General features: G+C 35.9%; 1 protein-coding gene across 2 annotated transcripts in view; it reads left to right on the top strand.

The window, feature by feature from the left end:
- The window catches only part of LOC126977386 (glutathione hydrolase 1 proenzyme-like), a 50879-nt gene that overhangs the window by 20273 nt on the left and 8857 nt on the right, over positions 1–21749 (top strand). Inside the window, exons 1-6 of one of the 2 annotated variants that reach the window (XM_050826154.1) lie at positions 1756–1901; positions 6046–6201; positions 7698–8105; positions 9322–9522; positions 11050–11305; positions 15813–16003. In XM_050826154.1, the coding sequence (XP_050682111.1) occupies positions 7780–8105; positions 9322–9522; positions 11050–11305; positions 15813–16003 (974 nt within the window). In that variant the 5' untranslated portion in view covers positions 1756–1901; positions 6046–6201; positions 7698–7779. Of the gene's footprint in view, positions 1–1755; positions 1902–6045; positions 6202–7697; positions 8106–9321; positions 9523–11049; positions 11306–15812; positions 16004–21749 lie in introns of those variants that run through there. The other variant, XM_050826153.1, reaches the window with a different exon arrangement.

Here is a 21749-nt window from a genome sequence, read left to right as displayed (position 1 = left end):
TGTCGGGTCAACTTGTTCTATTTATAAAAACTAAGTAGTTTTTGGTGTTTCCTTTTATTTTCCTTTCCTTTTTTTGAAAGCGTATTTAATACGTAAGTTGTTGTTTTGTTAATATTTATTAATACACCCATAGTTTGGGTGTATATACAATGACGACCTGTATAGCCGAGCGGTTAGCGATCCTACCTACGATATGATGAAAATGGGTGTTCGTTTCCGAGTCATGGATGTTTAAATGTATTTTTGTATGTATTTATGTATGTTTAAGTAAGTATATTGTATTAAATACTAGCTGACCCGACAGACGTTGTTCTGTCAATAAACGGTTCGAGAGATATGGTAAATGCGTGGGTGAGTGCGTGGGTGGGATCGTGACACGATAAACTATATATGTAAACCTTCCTTGAGCTTCAACGAATATATTACAAAAGATTCATTATATCATTGACCTCGGCGAATAGTTTAGGAGTTATAAGGGAACATACAAACATACAATCTCTTTTATATATATAGATATCGTTGTCTTATTTATTTATTTATTTATTTATTTACAAGTAGGTACAATAACAGATAACAAGATAAAACTATCATCTAATAACAAATACAGCATATTTTTATGATCCTGAGATCCAATTAAAATTGTACACATCATTCACCAAATACAGTAAAAAAAAAAAAAAAAAATTAATAAGTGGACACAATAGTAATTACAGTATAACGAAATTTAGTTAAACATTAAATTATTTTACATAAACTAGAAAGTTTTATAATGAGTATTTTTAAAAATGACTACATTTGTAAAGAATATATCAAAATCAGCACACACTTCGTTAAATTCTCTACAAATTCTACACAGGCTATATATTATGCTTAATTTGGGGCAAGATAATTTGTGTAAAAAGTCTGTCAAAGTTATATTATTATTATATTATATAATAATAATAATAATAATTATAATTAATAATAATAATAATAATTATATTATATAATAATAATATAATATTGACAGACTTTTTACACAAATTATCTTGCCGCAAGTTAAGCATATATAGCCTGTGTTATGGGTTACAAGATAATGATATATTTAATACAATATACTTACTTAAACATACATAAATTCATATAAACATACATAAATACATTTAAACATCCATGACTCGGAAACAAACATCCATATTCATCATATAAATGCTTGCACCTACCGGGATTCGAACCCGGGACCTCTAGCTTAGTAGGTAGGATCGCTAATCACTCGGCTAAACAGGTCGTCATAATATTATTATATATCTATACGTTTATAAGATATCCGTAGGCACACATATATAGATATCACAAAAAACGCTGGAGAATTTGGAAGTAATTTCGGCAGGTAGTCGCGCCCAGCTTCGGCCTGTGGACGTGGTCCACAAATCGCACACTTTTTGGATTAATTTGAAATGAGAACAAAAAACTTATAAAGTGCAATTTCCATTGATATAATATTTTAACGCCACTAATGTTTTAAATATTTTTTATTTATATGTTATGTTTGATTTAATAACAAAAACTGTGGTACATTGTTATTATTGTAACAGACTGTGATAGAATAAAGGACAGTACTGCGAGAAGTGGTGGTGTTGCAAGAGAATGTGGGCAGCGGTGATCACTTTACATAAGGTTACCTTACCTCCTCTTCCATCAAAAAATGTAAACAAACTCTTCAATAGAGCAAAAAAAACTTTGTGTTGATAAGACATGTTTCGTGTCATCGTGTGACATGACATAAATTCAAGTCAGTGCATTTCATTAAAATTATTTTTATTGTTCAAATAAAATATACAATCAAATTGATGTCGTTACGAACAAGGCAATGAAGGCTATGAAATGATAAAAACTCAACTAGAGCGTTGTATATAATAAAGGTAAGCAACTCTAAGCCACTTACGTAATAGAACAATTCAAAGCAAAAACCATTGTTCGCTTTGATTGTTTGGAACTCGTTTAGACATTCAAATTATAAGGTAATTTGATGCAAAGGACATTGAATTAAATGTTTTATTAATTGTATTAAGCAATATGTTGTGTTTTTAAAGTGATAACCCTCACTTCTAGGATTAATACACAAATAAAATTTGAATCCTGTAGATGAAGCCACAACCTGAGAGTTGAACAAACCAAACAGAATTTTATAACGAGACGGTACTCGAACGGTTAGCTCAGTTTGTTAGAGCACCGGCACGGAACGCCGGAGGTCGTGGGTTCGAATTCCGCATCGTTCATAAAATTTTGTTTTTCAAAAATTCAACAAGATTATTATAATCTGTAGGTACCGGATTTATAATTTGTGGTACGTAATGTGTATTTGTCCTACGGTAATAGGACATTTGTAGAAATTGATAGATCCCCGATTAAAAGTCCTTTATTTTCTCAAAATTAAATCCTTTAGAATTCTTTTTGATGCCAATTCTAACAGCATTGTTTCAGCATTATTTTAATCATATATATATATATATGGACTCCTAAACTAATGAACGGATTTAAATGGGGATTACTTCATGGAGTGCAGTTTAGTCCAACTTGAGAGATAGGATAGTTTTTATTTCGATTTGGGACACATAATTATTTTTATTTCCAATATTTGTTTTATATACACATATTTTCTGTGAGAGAATTTATTGACGCGCGGTTTGACAGTTCTGCTGTGAAACAATTTCATTATAACAACAAGGAGCATATGTTACGAAATAATTCTTGATGTTATAAAAATGTTTGGCAAATTCCTATAAAACAATATTTTTTTATTATCTACAGACCAACGTCTGTCGGGTCATCTAGTAAAATATACAATATTATACTCGTACTGTCACTGTTATTGCTATAAAATAATCATCTAGTCCCAGGCTGTCCGATCGCTTTGATGTTCAGCTGTGGAGTAGTAGGATTTACGACAGAGCAATTTAATAATAAAATATTTAAATTTATTTATAGATAATGCCTGAACAGTGGCTGGGACTTTATTATAAAAGTGTATCCATTTATCTTTAAAGCTATTTTGTATCTTATGAAGCCTACTAGACTTAGTTACAAGCAATCCCTTATTTCTAGTGTTATAAAAATCACTATACAGAGCAGAAAGTTGACGATTATTGTGAACGTATATTAAATTTTCTTAAATGTTCTGACAATGTTACAAAGTCATTTTCTTTAAATTTATCTTTGAGTGACCATAACCATGCTGATATATAGCACGAACAGCTCTCTTTTGATAGCTTAGCAGTATAAAATCAATGTCAGCAGTACGCCATGATGCTGTGAAAATAACTGAAGTACACTAATCTAGCGGTCGCAACATTCGTGTACTCTCTAATCTTTCTAACGGCGTATGCCTCAGAACTGAGTTTATATGATTATGCATGCGTCATGCACACCATTACTTCTTATTAAAACCTCAGCCTTTTCCAAAGTATATGGTAGAAGGTACATAATATAACTTTCTATTTTTTTAAATGAAAACATGGGACGAGACGAGCCGGACGTTCAGCTGATGGTAATTGATACGCCCTGCCCATTTAAAATGCAGTGCCGTTCAGGATTATTGAAAAACCCAAAAATTCTGAGCGGCACTACAATTGCACTCGTCACCTTGAGACATAAGATGTCAAGTCTCCTTTGCCCAGTAATTTCATTTTAGTTACGGCGCCGTTAACACCGAAACACAGTAATTCTTACACATTACTGCTTCACTCTCTCTTGAAATCTAGCCGGCATCCTGTGCAAAGGAGGCTCCCTCTGGTAAAACTTTTTATGTGTCATGTCATTGACCTTAATGAATAATGTGAATTATTTGATTTGATAATCTTCTCTGGTCTAAATTCAAGGGTTTGCAAACAGCCTTGCTTTTAAACGTGCAAATTATTCAGTTCTGTTTATGCTGTCCCCTGAGATACCCTAAGCAGTTGCTTCTGGGCTAATCCGGAACTATCTATCTGTATTTGTGTGCAAAAGATATTGTTACTGCTGTTCCAAAGAGTCTTTTAGTACCCGACTGGGACAAGCTAGGTGGAAGGGGGTGGTGGGGTTTAGTGAGCAACGAAATCCATCGAACTCGGGATTACATTTTTCTGTCGTGCCCGGGGAAATCTGCTTGTGGATCCCTACTAATCGGGCCGAATTTTAAATGGATATTTATTTATTTATATATAATCCACAGTATTGTATATAATTTGTATAATTTTTATTCGGACAGATGCTAGTCAGAATATAATTATATCTATACTAGTGGACCCGACAGACGTTGTCCTGTACACACGTCTTAAATATGAAAAATCGGTCCAGCCGTTAGGAGGAGTTCACTAACATACACATGAGCAGGATAATTATATTAAATATATGGACGGAATTGAGAATCTAAACCAATCTCAAATTCACTGGAACCTACAAAAAAATCATCAAAATCGGTCCAGTCGCTTAGGAGGTAGTTCAATTGTGAATCTTAACCATTCTTGAATCCACCTGAAGACACATCAAAAGTTTCATTAAAATAGGTTCAGCCGTTTAGTTACAACAGACGCACAAAAGAAATATAATAATAAAATAAATCGCATATTTTTTGGATTATTTTGAAATGAGAAAAAAACCTTATAATGTGCAATTTTCATTGATATATAACGCTACTCATGTTATGAATAATTTAAATTTACATGTTACGTTTAATTTAATAAAAGAAATGTGGCAGGCACACAACAAATTGTTATTGCAGTTCACTCATTAAGAATTGATTTTCATTAAAGTATGAGAAAATGAGAGAAATATGGAGAGTAAAACCTACTCATCATATGGGATAGTAACGTTTTTGGTGCGCATCATTTCTCGCGCACCTTTCACTTTTCAGTTGTGTGTGTGTGTGTAAATATATACTTGTGTGTAGCCAGCATACACAGTATACTCCGTGATAGCTTACGCATTTAGTAACCTTATATACATATATATATATATATATGTATATAAGGTTACTAAATGCGTATATGCGTATATATATATATATATATATATATATATATATATATATATATATATATATATATATATATATAAGGGTATGCGAAAATGTAACTTCCTTGATGGACCTTTTAAAATTTGAATTTTGAGTGCCGCTTTTAACAGGAGTTGTGTTTGTGCATTTCCTGACATATTTTGAGCGTTAAGGATTTATTTGATTTTTTTAATTAATACGTTTTTATTAGCTTCTTATGTATGTATGTCTGTTTGTAACCGACTCCATTGGACTTCATTTTGTTTAGTACCTGTTCAAAGACAATCGTTTTTGAGAAGCAAACTCCAGTCGTGCGTCGGAGCTGACACACACACTTTTTTAGTGTAACGGACAGTAATAGAATGTAAAGAACAATGAGATTTTATAACATGTCAAAGACTCATTCAAGGGGCGGAAAGAATTAAGTAATTTGTAATATACGCCAAGAATTATATACGCTACGTAATTTGTAAAGGCTGTGCTCGATTTACATATTATTAGCATAACTCAGTTCGCCGTGCTGAGTTCATCTCTCTTTGAATGAAAATTTGTATAAAACAATCTCATAACAATAACCAGATGTATTTTTCAAATATTTTTTAAGCTAACGATCAAAATTCTAAACTTGTTTGTTAGTACGTAGGTACTATCGACAAATTTGAATCGTGACCACTGACCTGTGTAAATACCACTGGACAGGCTGATTATATGTTTGACATCAATTTTTTTGTGCCTATTTGAAGCGCCTCTCGCGAGCGTACAGACTACTAATTTTGACGTATAATACAAGTGACTGCGAGAGAAGCGTACAATACCTACTCTAAAGTATTTTTGCATTTTGAATTAATTTTGTTCGTTTTCCGTGTTCTTGTTTTCGTAAATAGTTTCGCACCATCTATATTGTTTAGCTGAGGTCTTCATCACTAGTCTTAGTACCGCTCTGGCCGCTGGAATCAACCGGAACAGGTCCTCTGAGCATTCCCTTCAAACAAAGATAATGGAGTCATGTGGGCTGTGCTGTTTGTTGGTTGCAGGTCCCGTTGGTTGTTATTTGGCAGCGTGTTGACGGTGGTAGTGGTGGTCGCGCTGGTGGCCGTGCTAGTGCTACAGCCGTGGAACAGCGACGACCACCCACGCTTCCCGCGCGCCGTAGTAGCCGCCAATGGCCATGAGTGCGCCTTTATTGGACGGTGAGTACTAAGTTACCAGGATGCCGGCTACATTATGTTGAGTACTAAGTTTACCAGGATGCCGGCTACATTATGTTGAGTACTAAGTTTACCAGGATGCCGGCTACATTATGTTGAGTACTAAGTTTACCAGGATGCCGGCTACATTATGCTGAGTACTAAGTTTACCAGGATGCCGGCTACATTATGTTGAGTACTAAGTTTACCAGGATGCCGGCTACATTATGTTGAGTACTAAGTTTACCAGGGTGCCGGCTACTTTATGTTGAGTACTAAGTTTACCAGGATACCGGCTACTTTATGTTGAGTACTAAGTTTACTAGGATACCGGCTACTTTATGTTGAGTACTAAGTTTACCAGGATGCCGGCTACATTATGTTGAGTACTAAGTTTACCAGGATGCCGGCTACATTATGTGCTTCCACAATATGATCCCAGAAAATATACATAACAAATGTGTTACGAAATTTAAAAGAATTGTTAAAAAACGTTCGTGTGGGAAAGGTTATTAAAGCATAAACGATTTTCTTAAAGACACCACGGACTGGGAATAAAGCGAACAGGCTCTTTAATTATAAATGTTTATTTTTGTACGATGTTTTTTGTAAATGTTTATTGTTATCCATATTTTATATTTAAAAAAAAGCCCGCTGAGTTTCTTGCGCCCATTCTTCTCAGGTCTGAGGCAGTCCATTTTGAATAGGTGGTAGTTTAATACGTTCAATATGTGATTTTGAATAAAAATATTTGAATTTGAATTTGAATTATGGGTACCACAACGGCGCCTATTTCTGCCGTGAAGTAGTAATATGTAAACATTACTGTGTTTAGGCCTGAAGTGCGCAGTAGCTAGTGAAATTACTGGGCAAATGAGCCTTAACATACATAATATATGATATCTATAAACATGTAGATATATACTCAAAGTATGGACTAAAAAATATTAGTAAAACAACATATGTATCAACTAGGCTTTAAAAAATGGATTTAAGAAACAACAAAAACAACCTACTATTTTAAATAGAATAGTAATCTACTTTCGTTATATATTTAACACCCCGTGCTAATCAAACCAGACATGTACCTATTTTTTATTTCACATGTCGGTCATGTCAACGAAACTATATTTTCTTAAAACAAAAAATCATTTTGATAAACACGCACAGTATAGGTAATAAGGTAATTGAGTTACCTATATAAATATGAATTGATGTTATTTACTGGGAATTTTATTAGTACTCTATACAATAATAAGTTTAGTTCGGCTGAAATTTTATTTGTGTATTAATCCTAGAAGTGATTAAAATGTATATGTATATATCTCAAGTTGACGAGTACAGTTGTAGTGAAATTTCGGGTTTTTCAATAATCCTGAGCGGCACTGCATTGTAATGGGCAGGGTTTATCAATTACCATCAGCTGAACGTCCTGCTTCGTCTCGTCCCTTATTTTAATAAAAAAACCAGCTTGATTTTGTAAGAATGTGTATTCGCAGATCAATTTTAGAGAAGGATGGTTCAGCGGTGGACGCGGCGATCGCGACGCTGTTCTGCGAGGGGCTCGGCTGCGCGCAATGTATGGGCTTAGGTGGCGGGTTTCTCGCGACCGTGTACGACGCGAGCACGAGACGAGTTCGAGTTCTGAACGCGAGGGAGCGAGCGCCGCTGGACTCGTCGGAGAACATGTTCGCGAACGCGTCGTCGACGGTCGGCGGATTGGCCGTTGGCGTGCCCGGAGAGCTCCGGGGCTACGGCGCCTTGTACCGCGAGTACGGGCGCCTGCCCTGGCGCGAGTTGGTCACTCCGGCGGCAGAGTTGTGTCGCCGCGGTCACCGGGTCACAGAGTACATGGGCCGCGTGCTCAACACGTACAGCACCATCATACTGGCAGAGCCTTCGTTGCGGTAACAGTACTAAATATCATAATTATTATACAACACTAGGTCAACCCCGCCACGTTACTCTGTAGTACGTCTTATATATTATAAAATTCTCGTATCCCGGTGTTTGTTACCCAACTCCTCCGTTAATGTTTGAAAATTTGTGTGTAAATCGGGTAGGCCTGAGAATCAGCCAAAATCTATTTTTCATACGCCTAAATGATAAGGGTCACCCACCCCAAAATATTCGTTTTTATTATGATTCAGTATTAAAAAATACATATAGCTTCAAATTTTCACCCGTCTACGATCTACACCTATTTTTGTATCGCGATTTTAATATTATTCTATTCCATCCACAGATACGCTCTAAGATGACAATCGAATATAATGATTATTGTAGTACGATAAATTTTATGTACGATATATTCGGTATTCTATATTTACATATTTTGTTTATATTATTTATACCCCAAAAATTTTAATTGTTGAATTATTTTTATAAATTTATATGGCAATACAACGTATAACGGGTCAGCTAGTATTTCTATAAAAAGCCGTTTATTTATACAAATTAAATTTGAAAAAAAAAAATATGAACGATGCGGATTCAAACCCAAGACCTCTCGGGTTCTGTCCGAGCGCTCTTTCAAACTGACATCTCAAGTCAATTTCCTAATATGTAATTATTGGGGTTGAGCGGGTTATTAACGGTAAAGTAGATCATGTAGATGAAGCCGCAACCTGAGAGTTGAACAAGATAAACAAAAATTTACGACTCATGCGTACTAGAACGGTTGGCTCAGTTGTGGAGAGCGCTCGGACGGAACCCGAGAGGTCATAAAAAGCATAACAGATATAGTAAAGTCCGGTTTACAGACAAGACTTTTTACTGTTATATGCATCGATCAAATATGTACCAAATTAAAGATAACAGCGATAAAAATGGCAAAGGAAATATGGCCACAAATAAAAGTGTTGCCTTATTTGTATGGTCGATATCAGCTTATGTGCGGAAGGTAGCGGTCCTTTAAATATAGTATAAATAACACTTGTAGGACATAAAAACGTATTTTCTTCGAAAAATAAGGATTTTTTTGCAATATAGTGTTATTTTGAATATCTAGCTTAGAAGTTGTCGTATATTAGTTGGTATTCTGTGTGTGTTTTCTTTGGGAAGTCTTGTCAATTGAACGTTCTGCTAGATGGAAAGGAATATCATTATTGAATGCTCTTCCAGCGAAGTTTACGTGAATCCCGAAACGGGGGAAGTGTGGAAAGAGGGCGACCTTATCCGCGAACCGACCCTAGGGAGTACCCTGGACATCATCGCAGAGGAGGGGCCGGAGGCGATTCACAACGGCACCCTTACCGCACCGCTCGTCGCAGATATCCAAGGTTTCGGGGGTATCATCAGAGAAGAAGACCTCAGGAACTACAGGTATCAGATTTTCCAGCATTTTAGCGCAGGTCCGGACACATATGGAGTATTGCTGACGTCTCTGGTCTCACGCACTCCAGTATCAGCTAGAACCATTTGACCGCGTGCAACGCAGAGCTGTTCCTATTGTTGGGACCAAGTGCTCAGCTGTGAATGGCTGGATCACTTGGCGTTGCGTAGAGACGTCGCTTCATTGTGTGTCTTTTACTGCACCTATCACAGGGAGTGTTCCGAAGAGCTGTCTCACCTGATTCCTGCTACCGAATCCCACCTTCGCAAAACACATCTCAAGCTCACATCCCCACCGTATGGATGTGTGGTGTTCCACCACAGTGCGGTTTTCAAGGAACTTTCTTCCAGGTATGGAATGAGCTTCCTTGTGCGGTGTTTCCAGGACGATACGACATGGGTGCCTTCAAAAAAGGGCGTGTAACTTTCTAAAAACCCTGCAACGCTCCTGTGATTCCTCTGGTCTTGCAAGAGAATGTGGGTGACGGTGATCACTGAACATCTATTTCGGTTACACTCGTTGTCCTCTCTTCCATAAAATTTTTTTGTTGATTACAACTTGAAAACAGTTGATACCATTAGTCAACTGAAAAGTGTAAAATGTAAATAAACAGAAGGTGATACTGAATTTTTTTTAAGTATTTTTAGTAATGGTTTGTGATTTTTAAATAAGTTTTCATTATATTATAAATCTTTATTTACGACTCACTGAGAGTACCACAATAATAACACAGCACCACAAAAACCAGAAAGATGCTTATTGAAGGAAATTGTAATGATTTTCAAGTCTTACTTTACTTGAAGAGGACTCTGTCAGTAAATTTTGCCAAAAATCATCTGTCTACCGCAAATACCAACTCTGAGGTAATAAATGGCGCTAAACTTCATAATGACAAATATGATAATTACTATCTTGACTCATTTTAACCACAGTCCCCCACATTTTAACATACGTCGAGTTATCTGAAATAATAATAAAAATGTAACTTTAACGCAAAAATCTAATGTAAAAACACAGTTACAATGACACGCATTTTAAATTTTGTTATTGAAATTTGTAACACTCGCGTTATGTATGCCGGCTATATTATGGGTACCATAACGGCACCTTTTTCTGCCGTGAAGCAGTAATGTGTAAGCATTACTGTGTTTTGGTCTGAAGGGCGCCTTAGCTAGTGAAATTACTGGGCAAATGAGATTTGACAACTTATATATGACGAGCGCAGTTGTAGTGCCGCTCAGAATTTTTGGGTTTTTCAATAATCCTGAGTGCCTTGTAACTGCATTGTAATGGGCAGGACGTACCAATTACCAACACCTAAACATCATAAAAAAAAATTCAAAGAAAATACTAACCCCCTTATTTATAACGCTAACTTTAAACAGCCGCTTAGGAGTGTTTTTTCTCATTCAGACTTAGGTCAATAGAAGAAAACAGAGTGAGAATTAGCAATGCTTTAAGTTAGCAGACTATTATAAATAAGGGGGTAAGTCTTACGTCCTAATATTTTGAATCAGGGTGGAGTGGCAGGATCCGATCGCGGTGAAGGTGTCCGAGGAGCACACCCTGTACTCAGTGCCTCTGCCAGGCTCGGGTTCGGTGCTGGCATTCATCATGAACATGTTGCGGGGCTGGGTCGGGCCCGGCTCCCACGTCCCAACAGACTCCAACCTCTACTGGCATCGCGCAGTCGAGACGTTCAAGTACGCGTACGCCAAGCGAACCGGCCTCGGAGACCCTTCACGCTCTAACCTGCCCTTCAGTATACCTGAGGTGAGCTCCGAAGACCGTTTATAACCCAGTGGGATAGCTGGGGAGAGTCGATAGTCATGTATTAGAGTGGAATTGTTAAATAGTCATAAAACCAAATATATTAAATTTACCGCACCAAATGTCAAAAATGTAGATGCGAATATTTTATTAAATGGAGTGGTGGTAAACCAGGGGAATCTGCTGTATTTCTTGGCATTACTCTTGATTCCAAATTGCAATGGGGCCCCCATATTAGCTTAGTTCGTCGGCGTAGTTCTGCAGCATATGCGGTTAAGAAAATTAGACGTTTAACTGATATAGATACGGCGCCACTAGTATACTTTAGTTATTTTCATAGTATTATGTCCTATGGTATATTGTTATGGGGCAGTGCGGCCGATATTAATACCATCTTTGTGCTACAGAAGAGGGCTATTCGCGCGATTTATAACCTAGGTCCTAAAGAAGCATTAAGAGAAAAACTTAAAGAAATTAAAATTTTGACTGTTGCTTCTCAATATATTCTTGATAATGGTCTATATGTTCATAAGCACATTGGGGATTTTTTTAGAAACTGTGACAATCATAATGTTAACGAGAGGAACAAACATAAACTTGTTATGCCTACTACTCGTCTAAGTCGAGTTAGTAAGTCTTTTGTGGGGAGATGTATCTGCTTTTACAACAAGATCCCAGAAAATGTTTAAAACAAAAGTACTACGATATTCAAAAGAATTGTTAAAAAACGGAAAGGGACGATCGCCCTCAGGCTAATAAATAATAAGTTTGATTGTACAACTTTACTTTGTAAACATATTTTTTGATGAAAAAAAAACCAGCTGAGTTTGTTGCTCCAATTCTTCGCAGGTCTGAGGCATTCCTTTTGGAATGGGCGGTAGTTTTTGACTTTCAATAAGTGATGCCATATCCTATTTTGAATAAAAATATTTGAATTTGAAAAAAAAGGGCAAGCGGCTTCGTAATGGTCAAGAATACATCGCCGGTCTTTGAAGAGACAGTACAGGCTTGTGAAACTCTCTAAGAAAAAAGCGATTCACTCGATTGTACGAAATATGCAGTCATTGACAGATTGACAGATGACGGTTATAACCTTGTGAAAAACGGAGATAGCCGAAATCCACTTAGTTTTAAGCAACTGTTCGCTTTCAAACTTAGCCAGATATTATTCGTGGCCAATCGAGATACTATAATTACTACTATTTCAAAGTTATGTCAAATCACTGCACGTTTCATACTACATTACGTAGTATTTACATCCTCTTTGTGACAGTGTGTTCTAATCTTAAAAGGGCATAAGTCGTGCCGGAAGATGACTAAAAAAGGTTACTATGCGAGCCAAAAAGTTCTTGTGAAATGCAATATTTTGGAATGCAAGTCAACGACATGATGTGCGAGACATTTTTTTATTTTTTTGTGTACTCGGAATCTGTACACTCCCAGCGAATCATGAGGTAGAAGATGCACAGAGAGCAGGGACGCGCGTTGGTTTTCTAGTAAGATAAGTTTTAAATAGCACGACACAGTACGACATAAGTTGTATGAAACGTTGCATGCTTAGTACATGCAATCTGTAGACTGCCTACCGTAGGTAGTAAATTAACTTTAACACTAGTGCTATATATATTTAGGTTCGTAACGAGGTATGCACTGCCTAATTGCCTATATGATATGCAAGCCCCTGACAGAGAGTCCACATTTATACAAAAGAATCAAGCCGATTTTCGATGAATCGTTTAAATGGTTGAAGCTGGTATACTGAGAAGCCCCCGCGCACATATGAGAACAGTACCTGATATAGATAGAGTCTGAGAATTATATACTTGCAGGTGATGGTTTGAAGTGAAATACCGTTTCTCCTTGCCGACCACAATAGGCAGCGACTGTAACTTAATGTAAAATGTTAAAAAAGGGCGGTCGCCTGCGACTACATTCATTTTGACATTTCATATCCTCAATAACGCTGCAGAGTGGGTCCGCGTTGTAAGTTTTTACGACTTCGTAATCTATATATCTATATATATAAAAATGAATTGCTGTTCGTTAGTCTCGCTAAAACTCGAGAACGGCTGGACCGATTTGGCTAATTTTGGTCTTGAATTATTTGTGGAAGTCCAGGGAAGGTTTAAAAGGTGAATAAATAGGAAAAATCTGCTAAATTAAATAAAAACAACAAATTTGTTTTTCCTTTGATGTGTCCATACATAATTTCTATGAGAGAACTTATTGACGCACGGTTTGACAGTTCTGCTGTGAAACAATTTCATTACGACAGCAGGGTGCATATTTTACGAAGTCATTTTTGATGTTATGATATATTATTGACCTATTTATATAAAAACATTATTTTATTTATTATATACAGAACAACGTCTGTCGGGTCAGCTAGTTCGTAATAATAATACTAATAATTAATCACAATTATTCATAACAAGTATTTCCAATTGTAGTAGTTCTAGTTTTCCTATTTGATTAAGGATTTTAATACACAAATTTAGTAAAATAATTTAATTTTGTAATAACACGTACAAAGGTACCTACGCGAAGCTATTTATGAATTGTACTCAAACTACTAAGGTAAAAGTACTAAATGATTATAAATTTCACAGTACAGAAATTTGTTTAGTGGTAAATCCCCGCGTTATATGGTAAAATGCCCGTGTAATACGAGAAATCGCATAATATGAACACTCGTTACAAGGTAAATTACTGTATTTTAGTTTAAGATGGAACAATCACTTATTAAATGTCAAAAACTACGTTTGGAAATGATATTACTTTCGTTCGTTTAAGCCGAAACACACGCTCAGCAATGATAAAAATTATCTATTACGATGCAGTCTCCGTTCCCGATAACATTAGACTAAATATTTATAACCTAGGTTCTAAAGAATCATTAAGAGAAAAATTTAAAGAAATAAACATTTTGACTGTTGCTTCTCAATATATTTATGATAATGTTCTGCATGTTCATAAGCACATTGAGGAATTTCCTAGAAACTGTGACATTCACAATGTTAACACGAGGAACAAACAAACTTGTTATGCCTACTACTCGGTTGGGTCGAGTTAGTCTTTTGTTGGGCGATGTATACCAAAAAATGTGTAACAAAACAAATGTGTTACGAAATTTAAAAGAATTGTTAAAAAACTTTTGTGTGGGAAAGGATATTACAGCATAAAGGATTTTCTTAATGATACCACGGACTGGGAATAAAGCGAACACCCTCAGGCTCTTTAATTATAAATGTTTATTGTACGATATCACATTGTAATCCATATTTTATATTAAAAAAAAAGCCCGCTGAGTTTCTTGCGCCCATTCTTCTCAGGTCTGAGGCAGTCTCTTTTGAATGGGTGGTAGTTTTTGACGTTCAATAAGTGATTTTAAATCCTATTTTGAATAAAAATATTTGAATTTGATCTTGAATTTGAATTTGAGGACAACATGGCCCTATCCGTAGTCATAAAAAGCAATTCTAAAAAATTTATAATTCACATAAATAAACTATTTTTGCATAATATTATTTCGAAACACCCTGTAGTAATCTAGTAGCCGCGCGTAGTACTGTAGGCAATGATACCTACTTGTACCACGCGCGCCGCAGCTGATCAGAACTCGTGGCCACGAAGATTATTAAAATTTTGATCTGTAATTACGTACGTAAATACTACAGGTATACCAGTGGAAGGCTCCTTTGCCGACTAGATTATGGATGCCACAACGGCGCCTATTTCTGCCGTGAAGTAGTAATATATAAGCATTGTTGTGTTTCGGTCTGAAGGGCGCCGTAGCTAGTGAAATTACTGGGCAAATGAGACTTAGCATCTTATGTCTCAAGGTGACGAGTGCCATTATAGCGCCAGTTAGAATTTTGAAAGAATCCTGAGCGGCACTACATTGTATTAGGAATTTTTAATTCAATATTTAGATTAAGGCGACACTAAATGCCGGCGACCTTGAGCGATATGAGTTCACGGCTCCTATGTAGCAAAGCCAGTACTTTCAAAATTCTTGCGTCGAAAATGTAACATTTTTACAGGCGCAAACAGCTTAATTGCTTACAATCCTTATTATTGATAACTAATCTGAATATATTATGTACCTACACAAAAAAAGTAAAAGCTATAAGAACAACTTTTATGAGAGTGGTATACTAAACAAATGCAACATTCCGAGAAAAACTTGTTTAACTGCAAAGAAAACTGGTATGTCATATAGCTCTGGAGTATTAAGTTTAACCAACAGCAAGCATTAGCAACCTTCAAGTAAGACTTGAGGGTATGTGTAACAGGATAAAGTAGTGTTCATAGCTCCAACTGCTATATTTTCACCACCAAACTTGTCTAAAAACACCTTGTTTGCGTGTTTTCTGTTCTATCCGTGTGTTCATCAAAAGTCGCCATTGCAGCGTCATGCTGTATTAAGGCAAATGATAAAGCAATCATCAATAGTGACACAGATGCTTTAGGGCGCTTATCTTCAAACATATGATATTGTGTTTTTCAGTTGGAGCGAAATTTGTCGACGCCTGAGTGGGCTAAGTCATTTCGGGAGCTTGTCGACGATACCCGTACGTACAACGACTGGCATCACTACGGGGCGCTGTTCGAAGGAGCTGATGACCACGGGACCGCTCACGTGGTTGTTGTCGCTCCTGACGGTAGTGCTGTTTCAATTACTAGCACTATCAACTATATGTAAGTCACTATAACATCGTTATTATAACACTAGAAATAAGGGATTGCTTGTAACTATTCTAGCAGGCTTCATAAGATACATAATAGTTTTAAAGGTAAATGTATACACTTTTATAATAAAGTCCCAGCCACTGTTCAGGCATTATCTATTAATAAATTTAAATGTTTTATTAAAAATGTCTCTGTCGTTTATCCTACTAATCCTCTACAGCTGAATATCTTAAGTGATCGGACAGCCTGAGACTAGATTATGATTATTTTATAGCAATAACAATGATAGTGGAATATTGTATATTTTATTAAAAGGAGCGCAAGAAAATAATGCTGGGATAGTTTTTTGCGCCGCTTCTTCTTTCACAGAGCGCCATTTGTTTCCGAAGCGGTGGTAGTATTAGAAATTACATCAAAAAGAATTCTAACGGAATCAATTTTGAGATTTTTTTTTTTATATTTCATTTATCTGTTACTGTGACAAACCCGTTGATCGAATGATACAAAAATCTTAGTAGGTATGTAACAGCTTGCATTTTCAAAGTCTGGATGTGATGTTATAATTTTTTGACTTGATTTATTTTTAAATCACACCGGATACTGAGTAACATTCGGGTACAATGATGAATAATAGATATATGGGTTGCAAATTGTCTACATGGTTTTACCTTAATAACTACAAAACCGTTTATTATTATTATTTACTTTATACATGATTTTTATGAGGTCAAGAAAATAATACCACACAAAACCATATAAAAGGGTTCCACGTGCCTTAAACAATAAAGAGACCCACGTATAAAAATATATATCTTATATATAAAATTCTCGTGTCACAATGTTCGTTGACCGATTTTCATGAAATTTTGTGAGCATATTGAGTAGGTCTGAGAATCGGCCAACATCTATTTTTCATACCCCTAAATGTTAAGGGTGGTCCACACAATTTTTTTTTATTATTTGACTTTTATTTTAAAATTTGTTTGATTATGAGTCAACATTAAAAAATACATACAATTTCAAATTTTCACCCATCTACGATCAACAGTTACTTTTGTATCGCGATTTTAATATCGGCAATACAACGTTTGCTGCGTCAGCTAGTCTAATATATAAAATTCTCATGTCGCGGTGTTTGTAGTTAAACTATTTCGAAACGGCTTGACCGATTCTCATAAAATTTTGAGTGCATATTGGGTAGGTTTAAGAATTGGACAACATCTATTTTTCATCCCCCTAAATGTTAAGGGTGGTCCACGCCAAATTTCTTGTTTTAATATTTTTGACATTTTTTTTTTAATTTCTTTGATTATGAGTCAGCATTAAAAAATATATACAACTTCAAATTTTAACCCATCTACGATCAACAGTTACTTTTGTATCGCGATTTTAATATTGGCAATACAATGTTTGCTGGGTCAGCTAGTAATATATACTAGTCAAAACAAAATAAGGGCCACCACGTTTTTACAGTATTCTCGTGAATTCTTGAGGTTTAAAGGTTGATCAATGATTCAATTGGATAAATTGATTGATTTTTATTGTAGACAGCATAAAATAATGATGCATTCCATTAAAAAAAGAAATTTTCTCCACTTTTTCTAAAAAATTAACATTTTTGCAAAAATAATTAGTCAGGAAAAAAATTCTGAAAAAAAAAGCATAAAATGCCGGTTGATTTATGACTTTCCTCAATATCTAGTATGCCGTCCTCGATTACTAATGCACTCTTGAAGCCTAGTAGGTACACTCTCCACCAAGTGTACCACTGTCTCTTGAGGAATTTGTTTCCAGCTTGATTTCAGAACGTTTATTAGCTGTCGTTCATTGTGCACGGGTTGGTTTGTGCTTCGAACACTGCGTTTCAGTAAATCCCACATGTGTTCAATATGATTAAGATCCGGACTGTTTACAGGCCAGGCCAACACCAGCCTCCTCTAGGGCGTCTCTGGTGGCCCTAGCTGCATGAGCGCGAGCATTATCGTGCATCAGATGGGATCTTGCGCCGATTCTCTGTGCATATGAGACCACATGGGGTCTTATGATCTCCTCGATGTAACGTTGAGCTGTTATTGTGCCTTCGTTTAGAATTACCAGCTCGGTTCTGCCTGACATAGAGATTCCTCCCCATACCATAACAATGGGGCCCCCAAATCTGTCACTTTTATGGATGCAAGCGTCCGAAAATAGCTCACCTTACGCCTCCAGACCCTAATGCGACGGTCATCACTAAAAAATTTAACTTTGCAATCATCCGTAAACAATACTGTCCTCCAATTATTCATATCCCACGCCAGATGCTGCCCTGCGAATGATAATCGGTTTGCACGATGAGCACTTGTTAATGGTATCCGCACTACGCGTCTTCTGGAGAACTGCTGGTCCTCGTGTAAACGATTTCTAATAGTTTGATCAATAACACGTGTACCAGTCCCCTGCCGCAAACGGTTTTGTAAAGAACGGGCTGTTATACAGCGTTCTCTACGCGCAGTCAAGCGCACGTAGCGGTCCTCCTATGCTGTAGTTGGTCGAACTCTGATCGATTCCCGTCTCCTGGTTAGTCTCCCAGTTTCTTGAAAACGATTCCAAACATTCTGGATCGCTCGCCGGGAAAAACCCAGCTGCAACGCCACAGAACGCTGCGAATGGCCTTCTTGAAGCAATGTTACGGCCCTAGTTACGGTTGGCAAGTCCATATGACTTCGAATTCTCGGCATAACTTTTTTTTAAATGTTAATTCAGCCACTAGGCAAACAAAACTTACAGTGTTCCTGAGAGAATCGTCAATTTGACTGAGTTGAAATCCGTCTTAAAATCGGGTAGAATCAAGTGGTTACAATAAATTATCTAAAACTACCCACTTTAAACAATTATGCAGGTGGAATGCTCAAAAAATGTGTCTAAACAAATAAGGTAACACCACAATAAATTATCAGCTACTTGAGAATGCATAAAAAATAAATTATCGCTAGCGAGGCCAAAATAATCAAGTGGCCCTTATTTTGTTTTGACTAGTATATATATTCTTTTCATTTTTAGTATAACATATCTTTGCAAATATTGATCCTTATCAGCAACAGAGTCCATTGGTTCAATAATAGAGGTATATTTTTTTTTGAAAAATCATTCGGGCTGATTTCACCAAAATACGATTTATAAAAAAATGCAACTTTTGTAGTTGGAAACATGCTAATCATTCTTCTAGATAAAAGTTGTATGAAAAATTATTGACTGTATACCAATACTTTTTAACATGACATAGTCTTGTTATTATTGTAAAGAAAATTGTATTATTTTGCAATAAATTATAAATGCTTCTAATTCTGAATTAAAACAATGGCGATTTTGTACGGGAGAGGTACGCTAGGCTAGCTCCGCTTGATTCCTTAAGGTCGTTGGCTCGGTCCCCCGTTTTAATTATAAGTTAATGTTCATTACATTTTAAACTAGTCAAATAATAATACAATATAATGTAGTAAATTTAAATGTAGTAAAAATAAAATAAATAAATAAAATAAAATCAATAATTTTAAAGTAACGGAAGTGCCTGTAAATAAATAATTGGACGGACGGCTTGAGAAAAAGAAAGAAACATTTTGACTGTTGCTTCTCAATATATTTTTGATAATGCTCTGTATGTTCATAAGCACATTTAGGAATTTTCTAGAAACTGTGACATTCATAATGTTAACACGAGGAACAAGAATAAACTTGTTATGCCTACTACTCGGTTGGGTCGAGTTAATAAGTCTCTTGTTGGGCCATGTATATGCTTCTACAATATGATCCCAGAAAATGTACAAAACAAATGTGTTACGAAATTTAAAAGAATTGTTAAAAAACTTTGAGTGGGAAAGGTTACTATAGCATAAACGATTTTTTTAATGACACCACGGACTTGGAATAAAGCGAACACCCTCAGGCTCTTTAATTATAAATGTTTATTGTACGATATCACATTGTTATCCATATTTTTATATTTAAAAAAAACCCGCTGAGTTTCTTGCGCCCATTCTTCTCAGGTCTGAGGCAGTCTCTTTTGAATGGGTGGTAGTTTTTGACGTTCAATAAGTGATTTTGAATCCTATTTTGAATAAAAATATTTGAATTTGAATTTGATAGCGGTTAGTAAAAGGGTTTTCTACCCACTCTTGAGGTGTGTTGCCATAGGAACAAAGTTATAATTTATTGTATTATAATACTCAAACTTAAAGAAGCTATAGATTTAAGTAACTTAATTTTTCTAAGATATTTATGCATTATAGTTTTATTAAAAGAATAAGGTATCATAATAGTTATTTATGCAACTGTTGTGTAATAAGGGGTATGAAAACACGAATGTGGATTTATCACACGAGGCGAAGCCGAGTGTGATAATAGTATCACATGAGTGTTTTAATACCTAATTATCAACAGTTGCATACAAGACTTTATCTGCACCCAGAATATGAATCCTCTAAAAGATTCTGGAACAGTTAGCTTACTGCTAACATTAAAACACCAGTCCTAGTAGTAACCTAATATCATTCATTACTGATTATATACAAATAAACTATGTATTCATGTAACAATTATTTATTTGAATTCACTCGAATATAATGTTCTTTTGCAGCGTTTAAAATGAATCGCTCATTATTTGTAAACAAAACAATAAAAATATTGAAGAAAAATGGCGGGGATTCGAATAGCCTACTTTTTTTTACGGCGTGCGACGTTCTGGTAGTGTGGAACGCGCGTAAACGAAAATGTTCTTTTTTTGAAATTCATACAGATACCACGAATCGCGCAATAATAATGTGGATGTCTGTTGAAACTATTTGCGCATGAGGGGATCGAAAAAAAAAACATAGGAGTGTTGTTATGAAATTCAGTACAACATTACAACACTCGTTTGGATGATGTAATGGTTATTACGACATTGGGTGTTTTAATGTTGGCAATAAGCTAACTGTTTCAGAATCTTTAATAGAGGATTAAAAGCATGGGTGTAGATAAAATAATTTAACAGAGGGAGGCTACTTTGCACACAATGGTGGCAGGTTGAGGTAGCAGTAGCTTGAAGTAGTAATATGCAAGCCTGAGATAATTTATACGTCTGGATAGACTGTGACTACTGTAAACATGTCGCAAAAATAGCGGTGAGCTGCTACCCTCTATTTTAATCAACTCAAGCACTCGAACACAAAGTGACATATGTAATGCGAGTGTAAGAAGTAACTTGTCACGTACACTAAAGTAATAAACCTGGCCTGTTGGCATGCTTTCCCTAACAGCAAGATGGTCTATCTAGGCGTATATGAATCAAAGGTACATGCATTGTTTTTTTTTTTATGATACTAAGGGACGAGAGGAGCAGAACGTACAGTTGATGGTAATTGATACGCCCTGCCCATTACAATGTAGTGCCTCTCAGGATTCTTGAAAAACACAAAAATTCCGAGCGGCAATACAATTGCGCGCGTTGGCTTGAGACATAAGATGTTAAGTCTCATTTGCCCAGTTTCTTGGTTCTAAGGACTTAGTGGCAAGTGAAATTAATGTGCTGAGCTGAGAGTTTTGTTGTTTTCACGACGATCACTTACTATCAGGCAAACATCTTGGTCTGCTTGTCACTTCATCCTATAAAAATATTTATATATCACGACGGAACGCAAGCCAACAACGGAAATGTCACTATTATATTGTTCTCCGGTAAGGCCTTTTGTAAACACTACGGGAAAATACGGAAACAATAATTTACTATCAATGTATTTAT

This window comes from Leptidea sinapis, chromosome 45, assembly GCF_905404315.1.
Source record: "Leptidea sinapis chromosome 45, ilLepSina1.1, whole genome shotgun sequence".
Taxonomy (NCBI): domain Eukaryota; kingdom Metazoa; phylum Arthropoda; class Insecta; order Lepidoptera; family Pieridae; genus Leptidea; species Leptidea sinapis.
This window is presented reverse-complemented; position numbering and strand designations above follow the sequence as displayed.